The following is a 24,773-nucleotide window of genomic DNA, read 5'->3' on the forward strand; positions in this document are numbered from 1 at the left end:
TCTGTTAAAGGAAAACCAGATTCCTTTCTCCAGACTCCCTCCTCACCATGTAAATGTTTAAGAGATCAGACAGCAAACAAACGGAAAATATTTGGAAATCGTTCTAACGCTGCATGTCAAGAATCAAGAGAGAAATAAAAAAAGGCAGAGGGGGAGGGGAAGCTGCGTTTCTCCTGTCCACACATTTATGGACAGTAATCCAACAAAGGATCCTTCCCAGCAAAGAGCAGAGCAAGACTCCAAGCTAAAACTGTTCTTGGTCATCCTCTAAATTCTGAAAGGGAAGTTTGGATTGCATGTTAGCCAGAGATGCAACCACTGGAGAAGATGGGGGTGACGGGGTAACCCCCCTGCAGTGCAGCACAGGATTAGTGAGTTATCATTCCTACTGACCCCCTTTTTAAATGTGATCCCATCCCTTAGTTGCCCTGGATAGCAAAGAAACAACCAGATCCTGCAGAGGGAGGGGAAAGAGAAAGGGGTACTGACTTTGGGAGATTTTCACCCCAGGATGTCTGCGGCAAGACTGGAATGGGCGGGACTTGTGCAGAATTTCCAGCTTACTTCCTGAATTTTTAAACCGTAGACGAAACTGACAATTTTCTGTCTCTTCCATCCCAAACAATAAGAAGGGAATTTTCAAAGAACGGCCAAAAAGTCAGTGCGAGTTTTGCCGGAGATTTTGATACAGGCAGGATCGCAGCCACACTCTTCTGCCAAAGCCCTCTTCATTTTAACATCAGGCTTGCTGAAGCTTTCTACGCTTTCTCCCTTCCATTGCAGGGATCCTTAGATGGAGCAGGGACTAAGCGAACGTACGGCAAGCTCCCAAGAGCCAACCGTCCATCAAACGGTTTTGCTATTCCAACAGATTTCTCTGCTTTTCCACCCCACGGGAAGCGGGGCAAGGGAAAGCAGGAGAGACGTTAAATCTCTTTCCCATATATGTCCCTCAGTCACTGTGAGCAGACAAAGCACAGGTCTTTGGAGAGCACCGTTGATATAAGCAGCAGTTTGAGCTGTTTGCAAAAAAAAAAAAAAAAAAAAAAAAAAATGCATATATACAGGAAGCTCCCAGTTCCTGATTTCCAGTTTGGTTTAATAAGAAGAATTTCCTTCTTCCCTTCAGACTCATGCAGGAAGCCTGCAAACAGACCAGCTCCATAATCTGATTAGGTTCCATCCTACGCACATTTCCTGAAACACAAAATGATTTGCAGCCGGAGTTACTTTCCATTCTGACCCACCGCTCAAAAGGTAGCAAGTGCAATTGCAGCCAGCGGATCAAAAGCGCTACAGAGCAACTGAGAGGAGGATGCAGTTATCAGATTTGTGCCTGGGAAAACTGCCCCCTGCTGGCACTTTCTCCTGTGCCCCCTGTAGGGCGGACAGTAAGTATCTACTTAGACTGACAGTCCCTCAGGGATGGGATGGTGTCTGAGTAGGACCAAGCGCAGTGCTTAATAAATAAGGTGTCCTGAGCCATTTGGAAAGGCTAGGATGAGCAAATGCAGAGCGTGTGCTTAGACACAAGCTGTATTCCAAGGGTAGCTGCATAGCCTGGGTGGTAAGGTAGGAATAGCCACCGAGAATTGTACGAGTACTTCTGTGGTGCTCATCACATGCCTCACCACCCCCACGTGAGGCCAGGAAATGCGATCTCCATCTCACAGATGGAGCAGCTGAGACACAAAGAGGAAGTGACTTGCCCAGGTCACACAGTGAGTCAGTGGCAGAGCCAGGACCAGACGCCAGGTCTCCCAGCTCTCAGGCCAGGGCTTTTCCCCCCTGCTTGGGGGAGGACTTGACTGGGGAGATACCCGTCGTGGGGAACAGCGGCTAGATGCCAGCTTTTTAACAGTGATCCTGATGCAGGGGAGGGCTTGCCTCTCTTCCCTCCCCGCACGCCGGGCCATTGAGAGGCTACTACTGCAGACAGCTCGTGGAGTCTCTGTTTCAGCTCAAGCCACCGAGGCTCGTGCTTTGAGCACCGAACGTCCGGGTTCAAATCACGGGGCGGGTCGTTAGACCTGCCATTTCATTGTCGGTGATCAGAGCAAAGCCATGCTCTGCAGGGTCCCTAGCTTCTGTTTGTCGGAAGCTGGGAACGGGTGATGGGATGAATCATTTGGTGATTGCCTGTTCTCTTCCCCCCACCCCCAGGGCAGCTGGCATTGGCCACTGTCGGAAGACAGGATACTGGGCCATTGCTCTGACCCAGTACGGCCGTTCTTTACTTCTCCAGGCAGGTGGCAGCAGCACAGCTCTGGGAGGAGGCCAGCTACAGCCATTTACCAGCTGTAACAGGCACTGCAGCAACTCTGTAATTAACCCAGATGGGGAAGGCAGGTGGGCAGCCTTTGTACACCAAGCAGTCTTGCTGTGGGCACCTTCCACATCTGAGGGGAGCATTGAAAGTTTCTGTCCTCTGTTAGCAACTTTGTTGCTTTATTAGAACACAAAGGGACAATTCACTTGGTTTTGCTAGGTTTGAGAAATCCCCTCTTAGAAACTAGATTAAAATAATCTTACTGGAAGAAGGTGACTCAACTACTCTTGGACTGCAAAAATAACTGGGGGGGGGGTAAGTCGGGGAAGGGGGAGGTCTAACTTCCTCTTTGGTGCACCAGCAGCTCTTCCAGTTAAACCACTGCTGCGAATGGTGAGGAATACTCTTTGGCAACCTGCGGGACAGACACACCTGCAGGGGGGGAAATATGTTCCAGGGACAAGAGCATTGTCTGTCTTGCTCTCAGTCTGGGACTGAAAATGCCCTCATGCAGCCAGCCTGACAGATGCAGTAACACGCTGGGCTAGCAACCAGCTGTACAAGAGATCCGGGTCCGCAGCCAAGAAGCAAGAGGCTACGCTGCTGCATGGCTGTGACGTTCTCTTAGCTGCTACAACACCAGAGACCAGACAAACCAGGTGCATCAGGGAGGTGCGGCGACCCAACCAAGGTGGCTCTTTGGCGTTCGTACTGATCCCAGATCTCAACCTCTGCAAGCCACTGGTCAGGGAAACATCCCGCGGGAGGAAAACAGGAAAACAAGGGTTATTTTGAGGACATCCTAATCAGGCTGTTTCCCTATTGCACCAAGCTAAAGTTACGGTCCTCGACTAGGAGCCTAGAGACAGTGCTGCAGTGGGATACACAGCTGCCCAGCAAAAGGACATGCCATGTCGTTTCGATTTCAAGGAATGCTTCCTGAGGTCTATTGGAAAGGCAAAAACACTACAGTTTTTAAACTTCCCTTTCAGCCAGCCCAGAAGTTCCCTGCCAGCTGCCAAGGCAAGCAGCTATTGCAAATACTTATGGTTAATATTTACATTCAGATTCAGTTCATGGAAATAGGTGGGTTCTCTTCAATGGAGGAGTGAGGCGCTTTGACCACAGGTTCCCGGCCGTTTGAGGGAGGACAGGTTTTTGGCATTATGTTTCCTATTGCAACAGAGCAGGGTGAAAAACCAAAACAGGAAGACTTAAGGGGGGCGATTCAAGGCATTTGCAGATCCATTTTATAGCTTCAACGGCTCAGGTCCATGGTAACGTCACATCCTCGGCACGTTGGATAACGTAACCTATCACCTTGTGGAAGGCAAATCAGTGTGGAGAAGACGCTCAGAAATGGGTCCAATGCGCTAGAGCAGCTCCTGCTTCTCACTCAAGCAGTTGAAGCACTGAAGACTTCACCTATAACTGGCAGGGTAACAGGAACCTTAAAGGGACCCTCAGTTGCACGCTGCAAAATGAAAATGGACCCAGTGCTTTGGCTAAACGAAGAAGCAGCCCTAACTTTCACCCACCCCGAACCTTTTCTCTAAAGAGAGGCACAAGTTGCAGAATCCAGGACAGGTCTGGATCCTGAATACCCCAAAGCTCAGGATTGTTTGGATTGAGGGTTTTGTTTCAGTCCATTATAAAGATGGAAGCACTTTGCCAACTTCAGATCCATATTTTGAACTCTGTTCAAACTCCCGGCTACTATTTGAGTCCCTCCTCCGCCCTCCAAGTCCTGATAACTTTCTCCCTTCGTTTTGCATTGTTGGATGTGCCACGCTGGAAGTTTTTCTGCCAAGATTTCCAGCCCCTTTTTTTTTGTTTGTTTAAATCCAAGAGATGTGACAAAGCTTAAGTATTACAAACGTTTAAACTTTGCCCTGGGCCATTCACTAGTTGGGAAGCATGAAGCTAGGCCACCTGGATAGTAGCATCCAGTCACACATGGTTAACGCGGAGTACTTATATATATTCTCCAGGGCTGAGCCTTCTGCAGCGCTCAAGACCTGTTCACAACATGCTATGCAGCAACTCAACAAGGGCGGATTGTTTAGGGACTATATTTTATATTACAGCAAAAATATGTTTGCTGGAACGCTTGATGGCAACAGTGTACAAGGAGAAAAACCAGGAAAGAGATTTTCAGAGACTCTAAAGGAGTTCATGTATGCTCCCAATTCTCACCATCTTTGAAAACCCCAGCACAGGTCTTATTTAAAATACCTATCCACCTGGAAGGTCCTTTTAAGCATTTAGAATACAGAAATGCACCGATACAAGCACTGATTTCTTCCAGGGGTTGCAATGGGGAAGCAGGGTCATTAATTCCCTAACTCGCAGTTTTGCAGGTGCAATGGCCATTAGCTTAGTGTTTATTCTACATTTTCATGCTCTAAGGCCAGTTTTGGGATGAAATCCTGGCCCTATTGAAGTGACTGGCCAAGTTCCCACTGACTTCAATAGGGCCAGGGTTTCACCCTTACATTTGCTGTAAACTCACTTACATGTTTGCCAAGCTGCAAGTTCAACTCGCTGCCTCCTTCGAGAGTTACATTTGCAATCTATGGAATAAAACAAATACAAAAAGACTCCGCTCTTTTTCATTGGTGCCTACTTGGAAAAAGGGAGCCCAAAACCTAAAAGCCAAAAGTGAAGTAGCATCTATACAGGCTGCTTAGAGTACGTCTACACTGCACACTATACTCAGACTCTGACTCCGGTTTGAGCCCCAGCTCCCTTTCTGCCCACACACAAATCAGTCTGACTCAGGTCAGCAAGCACTCAGGACCCAGGTGGCTCAGAGCACTAGTCCCGCTGTGATTCGGGTCCACACCCAGTCACTCTGGACACAGCTCAAGCCACAGACCTGAGTCAGAATGTCTGTGTAGCGGACATGTTAGCACAACTATGGGACCTGGGTCCAGCAATTGTAAACGCAGTGTGCACACTCAAGCGCAGGTGTGGAAACACCCAGTCCACAAGCCTGGATCGCACAGAGCTAGGTTTACAATGCACTAAAGACATACTCTTAGAGGATGGTAACATTAGTAAGAAGCGTGTGTTGTGTTGATTGCGAACAGTCATTGTCACTGTACAATGCACACAGAACCCATTAAAGGCTTTGAGTTGGCAACACGGTTTTAGATGCAACTTGCCCTTAAGAAGAAAGGTTTACATTTACACACAAACAGGAGGAAAGGAGGAAGTCCCACCCACCTTTCAGTGGGGGCTGCCTTCCCGGGGGTATGAAGAGAGAGCGACACAGGAGGGTCAGGAGCTGTGCACCATTTGTGCCTGCAAGGCATAAGTGGGGCTACAGCCTACTGCCATTAACCATCATAACCCAATGCTGGTCACTCCCACCTCAAGAAGGATAGAGAGGAACTGGAAAAGGTTCAGAGAAAGGCAACGAAAATGATCAAGGGTGTGGAATGGCTTGTACATGGAGGAGAGACTAAAAAGATTAGGGCTGTTCATCTTAGAAAGAGGCGACTAAGAGGGGATATGATAGAGATCTACAAAATCATGAACCGTGTGAAGAAAGTGAATAAGGAAGTGTTGTTTACCACTTCACGTAACATAAGAACCAGGGGTTACCCAATGAATATTAATAGGCAGCCGGTTTAAACAAAACATAAGGAAGTACTTCTTCACGCACACCGCACAATTAACCTGTGGAACTCATTGCCAGGAGATATTGTGATGGCCAAAAGGTATAACTAGTTCTTTTTTAAACCCTGTTAAGTTCACAGAAGACATGTCCATCCAAGATTATTAGGCCAGATGGTCAGCAATGCAACCCCACACTCGGGGTGACCCTAAGCCTCTGACTGTCAGAAGCCAGGAGGGGGAAGACAAGGCTGGATCATTCCAACTGCCCTGTTCTACACGCCTCCTGATGCTCAGGTCCAAGAGAGGATACTGGGTTAAATGGACCATTGGTCTGACCGAATATGGCAGTTCTTATAAATGAAGGCACAGATTCTGAGCTCTGTTTAGTGTAACTCAACTGAAGACAATGGGGATTATCCCAAAGTAAGTAAATTCAGGATCTGGCCCCAGGAACTCACATTTGCTACAGAATCGGTTTTTAGAGCCAGTGAGGAATTTTTCAGTGAACTGTTTTAACCAAAAATTGCTGCTTCATCAAAATCGTTCAAGAAACTGGGTCTGTTCTGACTAATCTTCTGAGACAAAACATTTTTGGAAAAAGTTTTTGAAATGCCTGAAATGTCTCATTTTGACATTTTCAATGAAAAAAATTTTTTTTAAACCTTGAAACAACTTTTTGTTTAGAAATTTTAGTAAATGTAGACTAAAGAGGTTAAACAAAAGAAGATTAAAATGGAAGTGAAATGTTTTGTAAGACACAAACTTGGGGGGCGGGGGGAGAAGGGGAGAAATGGATTTCTGGTTTTGGAGTATTTTTGAGATTGACTTTGTCCAGATTTGGGACAAAACATTTTTTCATTTACTCAAAAGTTCTCATAGGATGGGGAGACCATTTCCCACACAGCTCTGCTCATCTCCTCCACCCCTTCTTTCTTCCTAAACCTTGCAGTCCTGGGGAACTGATGGAAGTTACAGCCATACCCTGCACATCATTTTGCTGGCTCCTGCAGGACCCAATTACGAGCAACAGTACGAGTGCTGGGCATCTCCTTTCTAGGAACAGAACTCAGGGCATGTAGGAGCTAGAAGCAGCCTGTCACACCTGGGAGGCAGGATTTATCCATTCAGATCTCTGCATCACAGCAAGAGACCTCTAATCTCACTGAAGTGGATGGAAGCATGAGGCTGGGGGAGTTCTTAGACTCCTGATTTCCCAGCAAGCCAACCGTGGCGTTTCAGCAGAGCCCTGCTGCTCTCTCTAACCTTGCAGATTTGGGTGCTTTTCTGATAGTCAAAGCTTTGATGCCTTAACTGGAGCAGACGCTATTAAAAAGGGCGAGGGAGTGGAAGGACGAAGTGACCATTCTTTCATAGGGCTGTCTTTGAGAACCAATACAACAAAACTTTGGCAGACGACTAAAGTTAGGAGCTTGTCATGGCTTTGTGTTTCAGTTTTAAGACAAACACATTTCCCTCTACTGCAGAGTTGTAAATACTAGTCAGTTTGCATGCACGCACACTCACACTCTTGTACGGCCCCCACCAAGAATAATAAGGTAGTGTGATTAGTATCTGTCACCTGTGGTTCTCTCTCATGGGGGAAGGGGGTATTTAATTTTAACGTGATTTGATTAAATACAAGTATATATGTGCAATAAAAAAGGAACTATTTTCCCCATCCCAACCCTACACCTTCCTTTAAAGGGAGAGCAGTTTTAGTACATAACGTTATCTTCCCAAAACAGACACAGACGCACACGAGGTATGCCAAGGTGTGTGTGTCGTATGCCAATGACCAACGTGGCATACGACACATGCTGAATTCAGCTTTGTCTTCTTCTCAACTCTCCCCCCCCCCCCACACACACTTTATGGCCAATCATTTGTTCCGGTTTTGTATCTGGAGACAAGGAATTGTACAAATAAAGAGCTTCGTTGTCTGACTCTCGCTATTGTCCCAGTCCCATTGAACTCAACGAGGTTTTGTGCATAAGGCAAGCAGGATTCAGCCCTTAAAAAACGTCACCTCTTTGTAGCTCTCCAAAGAGATGCTTTCCTTTCCCCTCCTTTTCTGCGTTCTCCTCTCTTCTCCCTTTCCTCTCATCATTTCCCATTGCTATCTGTAGGCTTCGTAGAATTCTATTTTTTTTAAAATAATTTCAACAGATAATACCGATTTTCAAGAATTTTTCAGTCATCGATTTAATTTTCACACCTGCGCAGAATTTGGGTTTTAAGCATTTTCTTTTAATTTTTATCAATTTAAATGTTCACAGTTGTGAACAGTTATGGGGACGTGGGGGAAGGTTAGACCATTATTTAATATCAGTAGAGGCACTGCGATTCAAAGAGGTAAAGCTTTAACCATTAAACCACAAAATGTCACTGTCACATGTCAAAAAACATACCACATAAATATCCTTAAATCAAACTAATAAAGTTTTCGAGCCGCATTTTTCTTATTTTGCCTATCTGTACATTTCAATCATTAGTGGAAATATTCTTTCTTCAGTGTGCGCGTGTATTCTGACATCCATACGGACCGACCGTTACTGACGAAGAACTCATCCTTCCAAGCCTAGTTACACATCTAAAGGTGTACGCTCATCGGGGCAGGGAACTTGCTCTCCAGTCTGCACACCAAGTGCCCTTTAATATCCCTGTATAATGCTCAATCAGATGTGATTTTCAGCAGCCCATTTTAGGATTAGCCACATGCCGAAGCTCTCTCCTACGCAGCAGCAATCTGATCTTTGAAGGAAAGTTGTGTCAATTCACAGCTTGCACCCTGCTTCCATCACCTACCGCCTAAAGCCTTAAGTCTCAGCACCAACACGAATGAGACGTCTGGCCTAGAGTTTTACGTGGGAAGGGCCAAAAACAGCCCCCCCTGTAGCTGAGCACAGAACCTTCTTATTGCAGCAACTCTACAAGCCGAAGTGCTGTTTGGGATGAAGCTTTGCACAGGCAACCGAGCCAAGAGCAAACGCTTGCAAAGCATCCTCAGTTCAGGAAAGCAAATTACATTGCCCCTAGGCGGAAAGCCATAATGAGACAGCATGCAACTGGTCCTCGATATCCGGCAGGGCCTACTGTAAAGCATTAAATACACACACACAGTGAAGCTAGCATCTGGGGATCTGGTCTCTCTCCTAGTAGAAGGCAAGGAGACACCCCATCACCACCACCAGAGGATTTAAAGCCCAGGCTGGCTGGCTGTCTCTCGCACAACCCCCGTGCCTGGAATGTGACCCACAGTCCAAATCCTGCACACACTTGCCTCCAGGAGTCCAAGCTGGCAATCACCTCATCGCAGTCTTTCGATGCGGAGTGCATATATAGCCACAGAGGTGCAACTTTAAGCAGCATATCAGCAAATCTGGCTGCATCTCAGCCTGGGCAGGAGCCACTAGAGTCTCACTTGACCGAAGAGAACTCCCCCCCACTGCCGCCCTCACAGCAGCCTCTGACAGTAGGACAGGAAGACACTTCAGAGCCCTGCACTCACTTTCCAACACGCCACACTGCCATCCGTTGACAATGCAGCCTGTAAGTCTATCCATTCCAGAGCCCCTCAATTCCACCGGCTGCCATGCAAAACTGAAGTATTAGTGAACAAGAAAGCAGGCACGCTGAGAGACAAGACTTTGCACACCCATTGCCCTTTTCACCTATGCATCGCAAGGTGTTTCTACAGACACTCATTAAGCTACCCAACACACTTGCTAAGCAGGTGTGACAGCCACTGACTTGGCAGAGGTACTAGGGATCGAACTAAGGATCTCCAAAGCTAAACATGCGAGTCTCTGCAGCCTGAACAGAAGAGCCAGTCGCTGCAGCTGCGTTCTGGAACAGAACCACATGATTTCTGGATTGGGCACAGAGGACAGTGCAGAACACATACCGAGCTGGTGGGTTATACTGGCACTGGGACATATCCTCATCTGGTGTAAACCCTCGCAGCTTTATTGACTTCACTAAAATTCCTCATCTGTTGTAAGCCACGTAACTTCACTGAAGTCAATAGAGCTGGGAGGGCTTACACCAGATGAGGATCTGGCCTATTATCCCTATTTTACAGGCAGAGAAGCTGAGGCAGAGAAAACTTAAGGCAACCTGCTTCAGGTCACAGAGTGCTGGGACTGAGCTGAGAATAGAACCAAGTGTGCAGACTTCCACTCCTCCGCTCTAACTCCATTGCCAGTCAGCAGACATGTGCTTCATAACCGAACAAGACACCGACCAGTTTAGTGCCGGGCCTCTATTTTTTACTTCCCTGTTATACTTTTGACCATAAACATTCATGTGACTCTCCCTGCAGGAAAGAGTTTAGGGCAAACTTCAAACCTTTGCCTTAAAAAAAAAAAAAAAAAAAAAAAGTGTTAAGATCCAAAAACATGAACAAATTGAATTCCTTCAATTACCACCCAAACCCAGAGACATTATTTATATTGCTGTAGTGCAGGGGTTCTCTAACTGGGAGTTGTGACCCCTCAGAGGGCTGTGAGGTTATTGGGGGGAGGGAGGGGAGGAGGAGGTGTTTTGAGTTATCAGCCCCTGCACTTGCTGGTAAAGGTGGCATGGCATGGGGGTGGTCATCACAGCCAGAAATATTTTCAAAGGTGGTCCCACCAAAAAATGTTTGAGAATCCCTGAAGGAGCACCATTTATTGACCCATGATCCCACTGTGCTAGGTGCTGTACAAACAGAACAAAAAGATGGTCCCTGTCCTATAGCTACCCACATCACACAGTTTAAAACCACAGTCTCTTATGGTGTTGCTTTCCACCACCATCTCCTCCCTCCTGGCAGAAGAGAGCCCCCCATTTTTAATACGAACAAAAGCTTTGAAAGTTACTTTTCCTGACAGACTCCGAGGGCAAAGCCACTTGGGGGAGAGGGGATGTTAAGAAATATTTCTACAGTCCTATAGGGCCATACAGGTGTTTTGGGTTCACAGGATCGCAAGACAAAGCAGTGTGCATGCCAAAAAAAAAAAAATCCTTTGCAATGTCTGGTTATCTATTTTACACCCACTGCTCAGGCAGCCGGTTACTAAGGAGTCAAAGGTAGGTAACCCCTTTCTTCTCCCCTACTTAGCAAAACCCCTGCATTAATAAGCAGCTCCACTTCACAAGGTCCACTTTAAGCCCCCAATGACGACGCAAGCTGTTCCACACCATCAGAACCCCAGCGCCTATGAAAAGGCCCAAGGAAGTAAATGGGACTCCTCTGCGGAACTCTTGCAGGACAGGGCTTAAGTCAGGAACCATTTTGCAACTGATTACAACAGAGTCAGATTTAGGCCTCCAGTATTTAGGGAAGACATTCAAAGTCAGACCCCATCTCTCTCTCCTTTTGGGAAGAAGGGAAGCTTAACTCAAACTCTGCTAAGACATTTTGTCAAGGAAAACTGAAGCCGGACTGCTCACATGAGAGAGAGTACACAATTAATCCAGCCTTCACTGAAAAACTCAGCTGCTCCATAGTTAAAGGTGCGCTATCAACACTTTCAATGCGCCTATGAAACAGATAACCACACACATTACATATGGAAACCAGAACTCCGTTTTAACCACCCTGAGTGCTACCCATGGCCCGTGTACTAGGTTTAAATCAAGTCCTCTTGGTAAAGGACATCAGGCTTCGAAGAAAACTCACTTTTTGAATGAGAGGAGGACCAGGGGACAGACGGAGTTGAGAGAGAGGTGTGTGATAGATGGAAGTTAACTCCCTATTCATTTTGTTTTAAAAGGTCACCCCTTTGCCTTGCATTTACCTTGCCCACTAGCAAAAGAACAGCAATAGAAATCAGAACTTTGCTACTAAGATCCTCCTTTTATCCTGGCCAAAACAGCAACATCTGCCAAACAATTCTGGATCCTTTTATTCCCCCCTGCTTCAAATTCCTGGCTTTAGCAATGCCAGCCGGAAAATACTTTTCTGAGTCCTTTTCTACTTGCAAGGTATGGCCAATATCAGCTTCAATGCTACATGCACCTTCCGCTTCCTTTAAAGCGATGTTGCCCAAGAGGTTGATTAGATGATTCAAGGTAACTTACAAGCTCCAAACTGCAACGCGCACTAGATTCAGCCTTTAAAACAGAACCAAAAAAAAAAAAAAAAAACCACCCACAAAGCAAAAAAAAAAAAAATTTCCAAACCTTAAGGAGACATTCAAGTGATTTCCCCTATGCCATGTATTTCATCTCTCACTGCGGAAAGGTTTCGGGCTCTTTCTACTAACTCAGCAACCTTCAAAAATAATTTTAAAAAAGGAAACAGCCACAGAAGAGAAGACAAACCAAATAAAACCCAGGGACCGAACAGAAAAAGAAACTCGCCCTGTTTTCCCCCCCGGTGTTGACGACACACGGGAACAAAAGCACCAGCCAGGCCCCAGCAAGCAGAGCCGGGGAAGGGCTCCCTGCTCCTAGCGCACCCCTCGCCCGTGCACCGCCAGGGGGCCGCGCCCCGCAGGGGGTTTGGGGGCTGCTTCGCGCGGCGCGCGTTTAAAACCCCGCCGCTGCCGGTCCGGAGGCTTTGCACAGCCCGCAGGGCGCGCACCTGAGCCGCCAGCGCCCAGGCTCCGCAGCGAGCCGGGCGGGAGCAGACAAGAAGGGAGGGAGGCAAGCGGGTGCCGGGTGATCGCGGAGCCGGGTCGGAGCGGAGGAGGCGGAGCGGGGAAGGGGAGAGAAGCCCAGAGCCGGAGCGGGCGAGGGCCTGGCAGGAAGGAACCGAGGCGGCTGCTCCCGGCGCCGGGCGGCCCTTACCTGCGGGAAGTCATGGCAGGAGCGGGAGAGTCGCGGCCACCACCGGCTCAGGGGCTGCGGCTGCTGCTGCTCGGCGCTCGCAGTGGGCAAGCAAGGCGGCAGGGAGATGGAAGGGGGCGGGGCTCTCTTTCCACCACGCCACGCCCCCTTCCGTGCCGTATGTGGTCTGGCCACGCCCCCTTCCTCGTCCCCCTCCCAGGCCGATCATTGGGCGAGGCGGCCGGGCTAGCCCCGCCTCCCCCAGCTGGAAGGTTAACCCACGTGTCAGCAGGGGGAAAGCCCTCCCTGTGACGAGGGGAACCCCCGCCCTCTGCTCCTCCGCCCACTTCCCCCCCCTTGCTTGGCAACTGGCACCGCCCAGCAACAGCCGCGGCGGCTCTTAAAGGGGCAGCGCGCACCGCCGGTGTGGAGGGGGATGCGGCTTAGACAGCTGGGCGCTAGGTTCGAACGGCCTGGGGTCCCCTGGGGCCAGGGCACCGGGGCTGGAGGGTGGGCTGGGACAGGCCTGCTGGAGTCTGTACACTCAGCGGGGAGCAGCTCAACCCCCCCCCCTCCCCGCCCAGGGTGCTGTGAGCTTTACAGTCAAAATCCCCCCCCCTCCCCCATGTAGTCAGGCCTCGAGTAAATACATTCCTGGGGCAGGGCACATGGCATTTGTCCCAGCCACATCCTGGCTTTGGTGTCTGGGACTCTGGCTCAGTCACCGGGGGGTGCTTCATCCCGGGTCTCCGCACGCACCAGGCAGAAGGTCGGCGATCACATGGTGAGACGCCAGCCTGTGGCCTTGGGATAGGGCCTTGGTTAAAAGTCAGCTTTGTCCTGTAATTTCCATACCATTGTCCTTTGTTTTCAGGACACGTTCAGGCCGGGGCGCAGGAGGACAAGTTTACCTGCTGCTCAGGAGCAGAGAGAGAAAGAGAGAGACCCCTCCTCTCTGTTCTGCCACCCACTAAAGACACCACCGCCCTTCTTGTAACCCTGTTGCCCAGGATCACGTTTTTCCACCCCCTCCTATGCACCAGGCTGCTGCTTCCCCCCAGGTGTCTGCATGGTTTTCTCTATACCCCCACTCTGGCAAGCAGCCCCACTGAAGTGGGACTACTCACCCCCACAAGGTAAGGAGGGTTTGGTCCATATTTAGAAAAGGACTTTGGATGAACCAATATGTTTAAGACATTGATATAAAGCACTGACTCTATCGAGGGAAAAGAAGCCAAGGAACTCTTCCTTCTCCTCTGACCTAGTCTACATTATCATGCCCCTGATTTCTAAACTTTTATAATACATGTGTAATTGGCATTTATGACCTCTTATCACAGGCTCCTAAGTGCTTTCTACATATTAATTATGGCACGATGATTTCCCAGCCAGGGAAAGCATAGCCCCTGCTCTCTATAGCTTTCTGTGGTTTACATTATTATTTGCTTAATGTATTCTGATGTGCTGTTTACCTTCCTCCACAGTTCAAGACCTTTGTGTATGTCCCCCACCCCCCCCCACTGGATAAAGCTAACCTCATCTGCTCCCCTCAAACAAAACCACTTCATTAAAAGGACAGGACCGCCGCCTCACCTTTCCTTTCTGTGTTATCATCTTATCTGCTTTAATTGCCTGGCACGAAAGTTAACATAGGGTTGCCATCTTTCAAAATAAATAAATAAAATAAAATGCAGCACATAATTACTATGTGTAACAGCAAACATTTTGATTATATAATTAGCTACAACTGGAGGATGGTGTTTTTGGCTTTCATGGTCAAATGCCACAGTAATTCAACCCACTATATTACTGGGAGCCTGATTTAAGTGCTTAAAGAAAATTCTCTTTCAGTTAATGAATTTAGGGTAAAGCTGCCCACTGTGCCAGCCCCATACCAAGTAGGAATTAAAAACATGGCAGCTATGCTAATACAAAACCAAATAGCTGGCGTGAAGCTGCAAGCCATGTCAATATAATATCAGATACTGCCAGGGGACGTTGTGAAGGCCAAAACTATCACAGGGTTCAAAAAAGAACTAGATAAGTTCATGGAGGAGAGGTCCATCAATGGCTATTAGCCAGGCTGGTCGGGGATGCAACCCTATGCTCTGGGCATCCTTAGCCTCTGATTGATTGCCAGAAGCTGGGAGTGGACGACAGGGGATGGATTGCTCAGTGATTGCCTGTTCTGTTCATTCCCTCTGAAGAACCTAGTTCAGAAGACAGGATACTGGGCTAGATGGATCATTGGTCTGACCCAATGTGCCATTCTTATGGTCTTAAGAGGTAAGCCTATGAGCACTGACCCACTTGATCTTTAAAAGTTGGTTATATTCCTAGTTTTGCATTCTCTTTCAGAGAGAGAAAGAGAGAAAATATGAAAGGGCACATTGTGATCATCCCTGTGCCTATGCACTGATAGTAAAGAGAAGATCAGGCTTAGGTTTCAGAGGAACAAATACAACATTGACCACTCTGCCTCGGTACATCTCTTAAATCTGCAGCCCCTCACCCAAGGTTCCTTCCTTGGGTGTCTGATGAAAGTAGCAAGCTGGTAATTAAACTAGTTAGAAGATGCAAGGATGTTGAAGGCCCATTCTACTAGCCAATGGCTTTACAAACCAGCCACTAGAGGGCAAGATAGTTGCAAACCAATAACCCTCGAGTAGGTCCGTGTACTAGAAACTAATATGCAGCAGAGCTGCGACCACTTTTGTTAAATGAGGGAAGCCTGGGTACCGTAGACCTGAAGGATGCAGGCTGGAGCATGTTTACATCACATCTTTCATCAGAAGGATCACACAGCACTCTGTGGAAGGTGGTAGAAGAGCCAACCATGGATGCAGGCCAACAGGAGAATAATGTATGAGAACAGAGAAGGGGAAAAGAAAAAGCCAAAGTGATGAAATATGCATTTCAATGTCCTTGCAGTCTAGTCCCAGAGAAGAATAGAAGGAATAGTCTGAAACCTTAGGTGACGTGTGTGGGGAAGAGGACGGAGCTTTTAAAATGTGAAGGATAATAGAAAGGGATCTATATAATTGTTCTTCAAATTCTGCACTAAGACAAGTGGGAGGCAGTGTGGTCTGGGGGATAGAGCACTGGACAAGGAGTCAGGAGATTTGGCCTGTGTTTCCCTACACTGCCAGTGAGCTGCTGTGTGACCTGGGGCAAGTCACTTCCCCTCTCTGTTCCGCTATCTCCACTCCCACCTTTTGTCTGGCTTGTCTGTTTAGGTGGTGTGCTCTTTGGGGCAGGGGCTGTGGGAGAAACTGTGACTCGTGAGCCTCATTCGGCTCTTTTACAGTTAAACTGTGGCTCATAGAGCCCCCTGTGAACCCCCTCTCCCCCATTCTCTGCCTACCAGACAGGGGTGGGGAGCTCTGAGCTTCTGCCCTGCAGCAGGGTGGTGGCGCTAGAGGATTCTGCCCAGCTGGGAGGGAGTCTCGGGGGGTCAGTAAGTTTGACCACCCTTGCATTATGTGTTCATACAGCCCCGAGCACAATGAAGCCCTGATCTTAGTTGGAGGCTCTAGGAACTAAATATAAATAATGGAAGCTAGAGGCAGATCACACTTTCCACTTCACTTTCAAAAAAACCAAGAAACAAAAAACCCTCACAACACTGTATCAAAACACACTTACGATTGCACAAGGAACCTGCAATAATGAGGAAGCAGCACACTCCCTAACATACCACAGTCTTAAATTTACATGTAAGTATTAATCCCAACGTGCTTTTAAAAAGCTACAGCGAGCAACCATTTCACCCACCACTTAAATGCATCCGCTTCTTGGGTGGCACACAGCAGAGTGCAACACGACACAGTTTAAGACAGGAAGTAAAGAAGAAAACTGTAACCAATTGAAACTGAATGTGGGAGAATTTAGGAAGAGAGAATGTAATTGCTCCGAACTGGAAGATGGCCACTTCAGTAAGTGTCAGAAGCAACTTGGATTAGTACACTAATAGCTTCAGCAAAAAGCGAAGTTTAGGCTCTACCATGTTACCAGTTTCTGAAACACACACACAAACACACACACACACACACAGAGCACACTGCACGCTTGATAATGGCAGCCTTCCAGTTCTTTTTGAAACAACCATACCATGAAATCTAGTAGAAAGCAACACACCGTTAATGTGACAGGGAGACCAGGCAGGAAATTACCATTTAAAACGCACAGCAACCTAAAATCCAGGCTTCCATCCGTTCTCAACGTTCAGCTCACTCGATACTATCTACAGCCACTTCTCTTCCGCCTGGTAGATAGCCTCAGGGCCTGGCTCCAGTTTCACACTGAAGTCAGGCAGGAGTTACTTCACCTAAGTCAATAGAATTAAATGAGGGCAAATCTACACTACAAAATTAAGTCAGCCTAAATTCTGGTGACTTACAGCCACCGCAGTCATTAAACCGCTTCTGCACATCCACATGGCACTCCTTGCATCTGCGGTGTGCATTCGCACCGGGAGGGCCTGCATCCACTGCCTCGACCTAACCACGTCGACCTAAGCGGAGGGGGAGTTACTAAATTGGCGTGGCGGGCAAGTTCCGTCCGTGGGAGCTGCATTGTAGTGTAGCCACTTACAGAGTTGGGTCGCTGTCAGCTGCCTTCCATCAACCTGGCTTTGTCGTGTAGACCAGGGCTGAGAGAAGAATCCGACTCAGTCTCTTTCATACAGCCACATCAGCTTTAGGTAAAACAAATCATGCCCCTGGAAAGGCAAAGCAAAGCAAAACCCCTGTAGCCTGCAATTACCAGGTGAAGGCTGATTGGTGAGCTGTATGCAACCCATTTGGTGGCGCTTGTTACAGGTCCTAGTTGTCCCCATCAGAAGCATCACCCACCCACCCAGTGCCCCGCTAGTCTCAGCCAAACGGGCAAGAATTGAATGGGCCATGGAAGCAGAACGTCCCCTTAACTCCAAGCTGTGTTTCACCTCCTCTTTCCCCAGGGCACAGGTGAGGTACAGTTAGTGGGACACTGGGCCAGATCCTCAACTGGTGTCAAGTAGCCTCAAAGGAGCTAGGCACCAGCTGATCGGCTGGCCCATTGTCAGGCAGCTTGTACAAATAAGGCCACATTTGGTCACCTGCAGCCTAAATCCAGAAGACTTTTAAGGGTTTACACCACTTTATATGGAGACAGGGTTTAGCCCAAAGAAACTTGCCCCTGGCCCCTTTCCTAAATGCTGTAAGAAAACAAATCCAGCTGTCGAAGGCAGAAAAAGCCAGAACATGACTGACCAACTCCCCTTCCCCCAGCCCTGTACCCGCTTGCAGGAGCACAAATAGCAGTTTTAGAACTATAATAAGACACACCGAATTCCACGTCTATTCGGGGAATACCCAGAGTGCTGGCTGCAGAAGCTAGCTCATTTTTCAGTGAGGAGGATGGCAGGGTTGCATAGTTTTCCGCCCAGCTGCGAAGCAGGGGATTTTAGAACGTGTGATGAGACACAACAGTCAAAAAAAAGAACCCTCGCCCTTGTGTCCTCTAGTTCCTGGGAACACTTTGTAGCCCTCCACGGGTTCTCCTTGTGGCAGACGTGACTGGTAAAAGTCCAGCAGAGCTGAATGGAGACCTGTAACCCTTCTGAAGCCTCTTCAGCAGTCTGCAAGAGGCGTCTATCCCGACTAGAGAAAATTTCATGGGATGGTTAACAAAAAAAAAACCCAAAAAACCCCACCCCAAAAAATCAAACAAAACCCTGCTAGAAAGGATCTCATGCTCTCTTACATCCTAGAGCTGTTTGCAGTAACTGCTAGTGACCACCAGGACCAAATTGCTGCTATAAAAGCCCCCACTCCCCCCTCCCCAGCTAGTGGAGCTGCCCCTACTTCCACCAGCTGGGAATCTGACCTCCCAGATTCTGTCCAAGCTCAGCACTGCACTCTCCAGTGCCTGGCACACAGTGTGATTCAGAACAGTGGAGAGTCAGGCCCTGGGATGGTGAGATTTTCAGTGCAGGGATTGTCCCTTGATTGGTGTTTGTACCATGCCTAGCCCAATCGGGTCCCCTTTGGACCTACTGCAACATGAATGTTACATGGTAATAACCACTGTGCTATGTTTCAAGCCAAACCCCACTGATTTTATCCCTAGTGGGTGTTAGACTGGAGGTGTTGGTGGCAGTGCTGCTTTCTCTGCTCCAGCGGTCCCCAGTTCCCATCCTACCGAGGTTCCCTTCTCTTTCATTTGCTGCTGCTAATTCCAGGTGGGTCTCTCGAGGCAACGGCTCGGACGCATGCCAGGGAAGGATATCAAGCATCTGCAGAGAGGAGGAGCGGCAGTGGTGATGCATGCCCAACATGGCTGGATGGGAAGGGGGTGGGCGTGGAATCCATCATTCGTGCCCAAGTCCAAAGGCATTTCTTGCGGCAGGCTCAGGACACAGTATATTTAGCTATAATATATACATTCTCCGAGGCATTCATATTGGGGCAGGAGAGCAGTCTGGTAAATTCCGTCTGGGGCGCATATGCAGCAGGTGCTGGGCTGATTAACAATCTCCCACCCGCCAGAAAGCATAACCAGGGCAGAGGATTTACCTTACACGTGTAGAGTGCATTTCCATGCTGGGGAGTCCTAAAGCAAATAAATTAGGGGCCCAGTCTTTCTCCCCTTGGCTTCAACCGGAGCAAGATCAGGCCCTTGAAGAGCACCCCTGAAATGCGGCAACGTCTGGGGTGGAAGAGCAGCAAGCAGCACATAGAACAGTTCAACAGAGGAAGGAGGGAGATTCTTGGCTAAGGGCAACAGTATAAAACCCAATCCTTGCAAAAAGTACCAGGGAAGCCTCATTGTTCACGCCGCCAACACTGGCATTAAGGTTCTGTGTTCTAGGCAGTCACAAATCTTAGCAGACATACACCCATGGCTCTCTCTCCAGGAGAGTGAAGGCCCCATTTGATCCTAATTCTAAGGGTTTAGGTAGCAGCCTGGTCCGTAAGCCACATTTAGATAAGGTCAGTCATCCAGAAGGATCCCAAAGCATTTTACAAACCAATCAAAGTGATTTATAATCTCTCCCTAATCATCAATTATCTCTCTCATTTCCCCTACCGGAGAAATGCAGCCACTTCTGGGCTGACACAGAACCCCTGTTTACCAGCATACAGCACTACTATGCTAGTAAAAGAACACCTATGTAACTGAAAGTGCAGGGGCCTGGGATTTTAGTTTGGCAGAATGTAACCACCCAAACTGTACTTTTGCGGGACAGCATATTTAATGCCACTCCCCCAGTTTCTAAAAGGGCGTGAGATATGCAGCGATGGTAAAGGGCCAGGCCCTGACTTCTACATCTCATCTGAAAGGCTGCACCCCCGAGCTCATGTTGGGGCATTGGTTAAGAACTAAGTCAGGGAAGACAACACGACTGAGGTCCCATCATGGCCAGAAACACCCTGGGCTTTTCTTGGGCATTTCCCATCCAAGTATTGAACAGATCCAACGCTGCTTAACGCAGGAGGTCAGAGACAACCCTCTGGGGAGGCCAGCGGGGACAGGGCAGCAGCTGAACTGCTATGAACTTTCTAGGGCCGGCTCATCTCAGCCCTTAGGAGGGCAGATAAAGCAGGGACTGGTCCAGATCCAAAACCTGCTGAAGCTGATGAGAGTTGTTCCATTGCCTTTGATGGGCTCCAGATCAGGCCCACGCGGCATGCACACAAAGGCCATTCTTCCCTCTCTTATTATAGTAACCGGCCAGAAGCTTTTTCCTGGAATTTTGCTGCAGGGGAAAGAAATCAGCCCTGTGGCAGGAGCTAAGCTTTCACCAGCAGCAGACTTTTACAAGCGTGTTATAAATCCTGAAATGCGGGGTTTTTAATAACCCTTAATTACAGCAGCCGTGTGGCAGGCCCTATACTTAGAGAATGAGGGATTGTTATACGAGTAGATGTGATTTTCTGGGCCAGGGCCCTGTTTCGCGCCCTCTGAAGCGTTTCATGCCTTGTCCTTCCCTGGCAATAATACTTCGTCCTCAGAGCACTTTTTCCAGCCATAGACCTTAAGGCACTTTACCCAGATGGAGACATCTCATTATCTCTGGTTTTGCAGCCTGGGAACGTGCAGTGAGGTGAATTGACTAGCCTGGGCCACAGAGCAGAGACTGGAACCCAGGTCTCCTGATTCGCAGCCAGGCTGTCTGCACTACATCTAGCATACAAATGGGTCTAGCAGCGCACTGGTTGCCACGCTGCTTCAGACCATTAAGTCTAGTATTCTGCCTCCAGGAACAGCCAATAGCGGAGACTTCAGAGGGAGACGTTCCATAAATCACAGACCAGTGGTTCAGCCTCCCTTTTCCAGACTTCTCCACTGTGAGTCAGCACATGGCTGGGATTTCCCCATCCATTCAGTACTGGGCGAACAGCAAGCAGGGTGATCAGAACTACCCCAAGCTGCGTGGCCATGACAGAAAGTTATGCAAGGAAGTGTTACACGCACGCATGCCTGACACCCTCCTCCTTGGAGCTTCCATCCACAGACTGTGCCCTTCCCTTTGAAGCCCAGGATTTTGGAGGTTAAATAGGCTTGGGGAAGAGTGGAAGAAGAATGAAATATCTCCCCCCCTTCTCCCCCCCCCCACCCCCACACACTGAAATTCACCAGAGCAGAGGAGGCTTGTGGAGGGACTTTGTTTGCTATTGAACAGGGACAATTGAAACCATGGCAGGCTCATGGCAGAGGCTGAGATCAAGGATGGAAGAGGCCATTAAAAAAGAACTCCTTTCTCAACCCACAGGGCGGGCATGGCTGAGCAGTGCTGACAAGATAACGTGTGGGGTTAGTTTATGGAATGGTAAATCAGTAGCGCAGTTCTCCTCCCATTCGCCGTCGCTCCTGATTTACACCGGGGCAGGTGAGAGAAGGATCAGACGGTTTGGCTTTGTTTTTCAGAGGTGCTGAGCATCTGTGACTCCCACTGAGATTAAAAGGCCTGATTTTCAGGGATGACCAGCCCCCCGCTGCTGCCGTGTGCCCCTGGCATGACTAACCATCTTCCTTTCAGAGCCCGTGTGACCTCCTTCCAAAGCACAGGAAGGCCATTCCCGTGAATCGTGCCTGTCGCCTGCCACACACACCATCATGTGCCCAGAATGGCACTTTTCCTTCACCCTCCAGCTGCTTTCCCAGCGTCTGGAGTGCAACACAGACAGGCAGGGCCTTGCTTTTCATTCTGTGCCAGAAGACAGTGGCTTTTCTCCTGCCGCTTTGCGTCAGCTGCTTGAAGAGGTACCGATTTAGCAAGTCGCTGCCTGCTGCTGCATAAATAGGGTCATTGTCAAGAAAACCCTGAACCAGAAGGTTGATCTTCAGCAAAACATGGGCCCAGTGGCGAGTTGTGCATCCCTTTTTGCTCTTAATACACTGGCCCCATTGTTTCCCCTCTTAGAATTCTCTGGCGTCTGGTTGTCCATTGAAAAGTTGCCGTCCCACTGAGCCGATGCAGACATGCTAGACCCCCAGGACATGCTCATCATTGTGGGATGTCAAAAGCAACTTTGATTTTAAAATCTACTCACCTGCTGGTTAACAGGACTTGCATCCCCTGCCTCCCCCGACTCCATGCCGCTCAACTAAGTAAGGGCTTCTGTATATGGAAACATGAATAAAAGCCTCTGCTTGCCCTCTCCTTTTTATGTTAAAAGAAAAAGGAAAGAAAAGTAATTGCAACATTCGGAGACTAACAAACTTAAATTGGTTCCTAGGAGGTTTTAGTAGCTGTGCCATTCCACATCTGCCAGCTGTGACCCACATCCACAAAAGTTTGGAGAGTCGGGCACCTGAAACCCTTTGTGGCCAAAGCAACATGTACAGCTGTGACTTGTGGTGCAGACTAACCAACGAATCACGTGTCTTTTGTGACCATCCCCTCACAGGAGGGCTCCTCCGCTCGCTGTCCAGGCGTTAATGTTGCCACTTTCGGGGAGCTGTCCCGATACACCTGCTAAAGTAGCATCGTTTGGAGCTTCTTTTCAGCCTGCTGCAGCGGCACAAAACCTGCAAACAAATTCCTTTAGTTGCCAGCAAACCAGGATTTAGGACAAGGTCTTGACATTTCCAGCTGCCCCATGCATTTTAGGACAGGAAGTAGAAAGTTTTTGGCAGGGGAGTCGTACGTTAATTTGAGCCCCAGTCTATATGGTGAATGGGTCAGCCTGCTGTTCTTCTGAAACCCATACACAAAGGGCAGCTGGTGTCTTCAGACTTTGCTGCCAGGAACTAAAATAGTTATGTACCTAGGTCACCCTCGCCAGGGCGCTCCCTCGTGGCACGGTGTAGCCCTGCAGCATCCCTGCCTCAGTTTCCTCCTTTAAGATGGAGCCCCTGAGCCTTCTGCACATGGATTGGTGCTGGTGATGTGGCGTGGTCCTCCGGCCAAGTCACTCAACAAATTTAACCCTTTCTAGGATAACAAAAATCCACACAAACAAAAAGGTTTTTCTGCCCCTCTTGGGCAACTCTTCTGTTCACCTTCTGGGCTCAGCTCCCAGCTCCCTCTGGGCTACCTTTAAGCCATCCCTGTTCTGATTTAGAGTGCTGACTCCCAGCCTGCTTTCCCTGAAGCCCCTCTTGCTATTGCCACTCACAGGAGCTCCCTGCTCTCCACCCCCTACGCTTGGGTCCTGCAGAATTCCTCTTTGTGCTTTTAGCTGAAAGCCACTTCCACCCAGGGCTTGCTCCCTAGAGGCCCCTTTGCAGAAAGGTTTTCTTCCCAGGGGCCTCCCTGCTCCCTACAGACCCTATCTCGGGGCCTTCCACAGGAACGGAACCAAATCAAACCTGTTTCCCGTAGTGCCTCCTTCTGAGCTCCCTCAGCCCTTTCTATGAGGGCCAGGTGTTTATCAGGCTATCACCTGACTCCATTAGTCCCATGATCTCCTTCCTCTGCCCCACCTGGGGAGGCAAGCGAGTTGTATCACAGCTGGGGCTGGACTGAGGTTGTCACATGTCCAGGTTTTCCCCAGGTGTGTCCCTGTTTTGAGGTAGCTGTCCTGAGACATCTGTCAGGGGGCTCACTACATGCTGGTCAGGTTGATGGGCTCAGATCATCCCAGATAGTCCCAGGTTTTTGTACCTTAGAGGTGGCAATTTTGGCAGGGCTCATCTCCCCTTAAAGGGGCCAGCCCCCCTGTGAGAAGCTGCATTTTGGACTCTCACCCAAGAAGGGGGACACTGATGTCAGGGGAAGCTTGGGTGAACCCACTTTCTCTATGAGACATTGACAAGGCATGTGAAACAACTGTTATTAGTGTGTCTCAGAGAGGAGAAATCCAGCGTGGATTAGGTAAGACAAACCGGAGTGCTTTGGGGCAGCCAATGTAAAGGGGAGTGGCGAGGCGAGAAAGGAATATTGGTGGGGCGGAATGGGAGAAAAAATTCAGAGCGAGGCATGGCTGTAAGTGAGGTGAAGTAGAAGTGTTCGGATCAAGCGTGATCTCAGAGGGTGACTGTGGGAGGTTTAACAGGACTCCTAGAGCCTGGAGGGAGTCTGGATGGGGCAGGTTGAGCCCGTTGGCTCAGAGTGGAACGGTGGATGTGAGCTGGGTTTGTTTCTGGCCTGTATCAGTATACAGATGAAGATGCAGTCTGCAGTGATCTCCTGGCCCTAGCAGCACAGAGCAGGAGCAAGACTAAATAACACATTATTATATCCCTGTCACTGCAGGTTTTTAAGAAAGGGTTGGACAAACACCAGCCAGGGATGGTCGTGGTCCTTGTCTCAGTGCAGGGGGCTGGAGACTTGGTGCCGTCTTGAGGTGCCTTCCGCCCTGTGATTCCATATCCTCCGATCACGATGATCAGCTCATTGAGTGGCAGTTGTGTACACACATGATACAGACAGGGCTCAGGGTGGTGAGTGGGGGCTTAGCTCCGTTGCACCCGCAGACCCCAACTAACAAGAAATTTCTCCTCCCAGGCTCAGCAGTGAAACAGGTTAACAACGCTGGCATTTAAGTGGCATCATTCAACCTCTGAGTCAGCACAACCATGAGCTGAATGGGGCACTTCACACTTCTCCTAGCTGTTGTTTCAGGTGATGTGTTTGCAGACAAAAGACAGCCTCTCACCCCTGGAAAGGATGACATGCCACATCTCACTTTTAAAA

At 48.9% G+C, this 24,773-nt stretch overlaps 1 protein-coding gene and 1 long non-coding RNA gene across 3 annotated transcripts in view; one reads left to right on the plus strand and one right to left on the minus strand.

Annotated features, from left to right (window-relative positions):
* Window positions 1-12,885, minus strand: part of LOC137165815 (tyrosine-protein phosphatase non-receptor type 11-like) — an 89,246-nt gene extending 76,361 nt beyond the window's left edge. For both annotated transcript variants that reach the window (XM_067567276.1, XM_067567275.1), the window contains exon 1: window positions 12,668-12,885. In XM_067567276.1, coding sequence (XP_067423377.1) covers window positions 12,668-12,681 — 14 coding nt within the window. In that variant the 5' untranslated portion in view covers window positions 12,682-12,885. The remainder of the gene's footprint in view (window positions 1-12,667) is intronic.
* Window positions 12,886-13,309: 424 nt separating this feature from the next.
* Window positions 13,310-14,357, plus strand: LOC137165642 (uncharacterized). Its single transcript, XR_010923443.1, has 3 exons — window positions 13,310-13,430; window positions 13,521-13,782; window positions 14,131-14,357. It is a non-coding gene; the product is annotated as an uncharacterized lncRNA (long non-coding RNA).
* The last annotated feature ends 10,416 nt before the right edge of the window (window positions 14,358-24,773 follow it).

This window comes from Emydura macquarii, unplaced genomic scaffold, assembly GCF_026122565.2.
Source record: "Emydura macquarii macquarii isolate MOO-44397 ecotype Brisbane River unplaced genomic scaffold, CSIRO-AGI_Emac_v2 contig_2768, whole genome shotgun sequence".
Classification (NCBI taxonomy): Eukaryota; Metazoa; Chordata; order Testudines; family Chelidae; genus Emydura; species Emydura macquarii.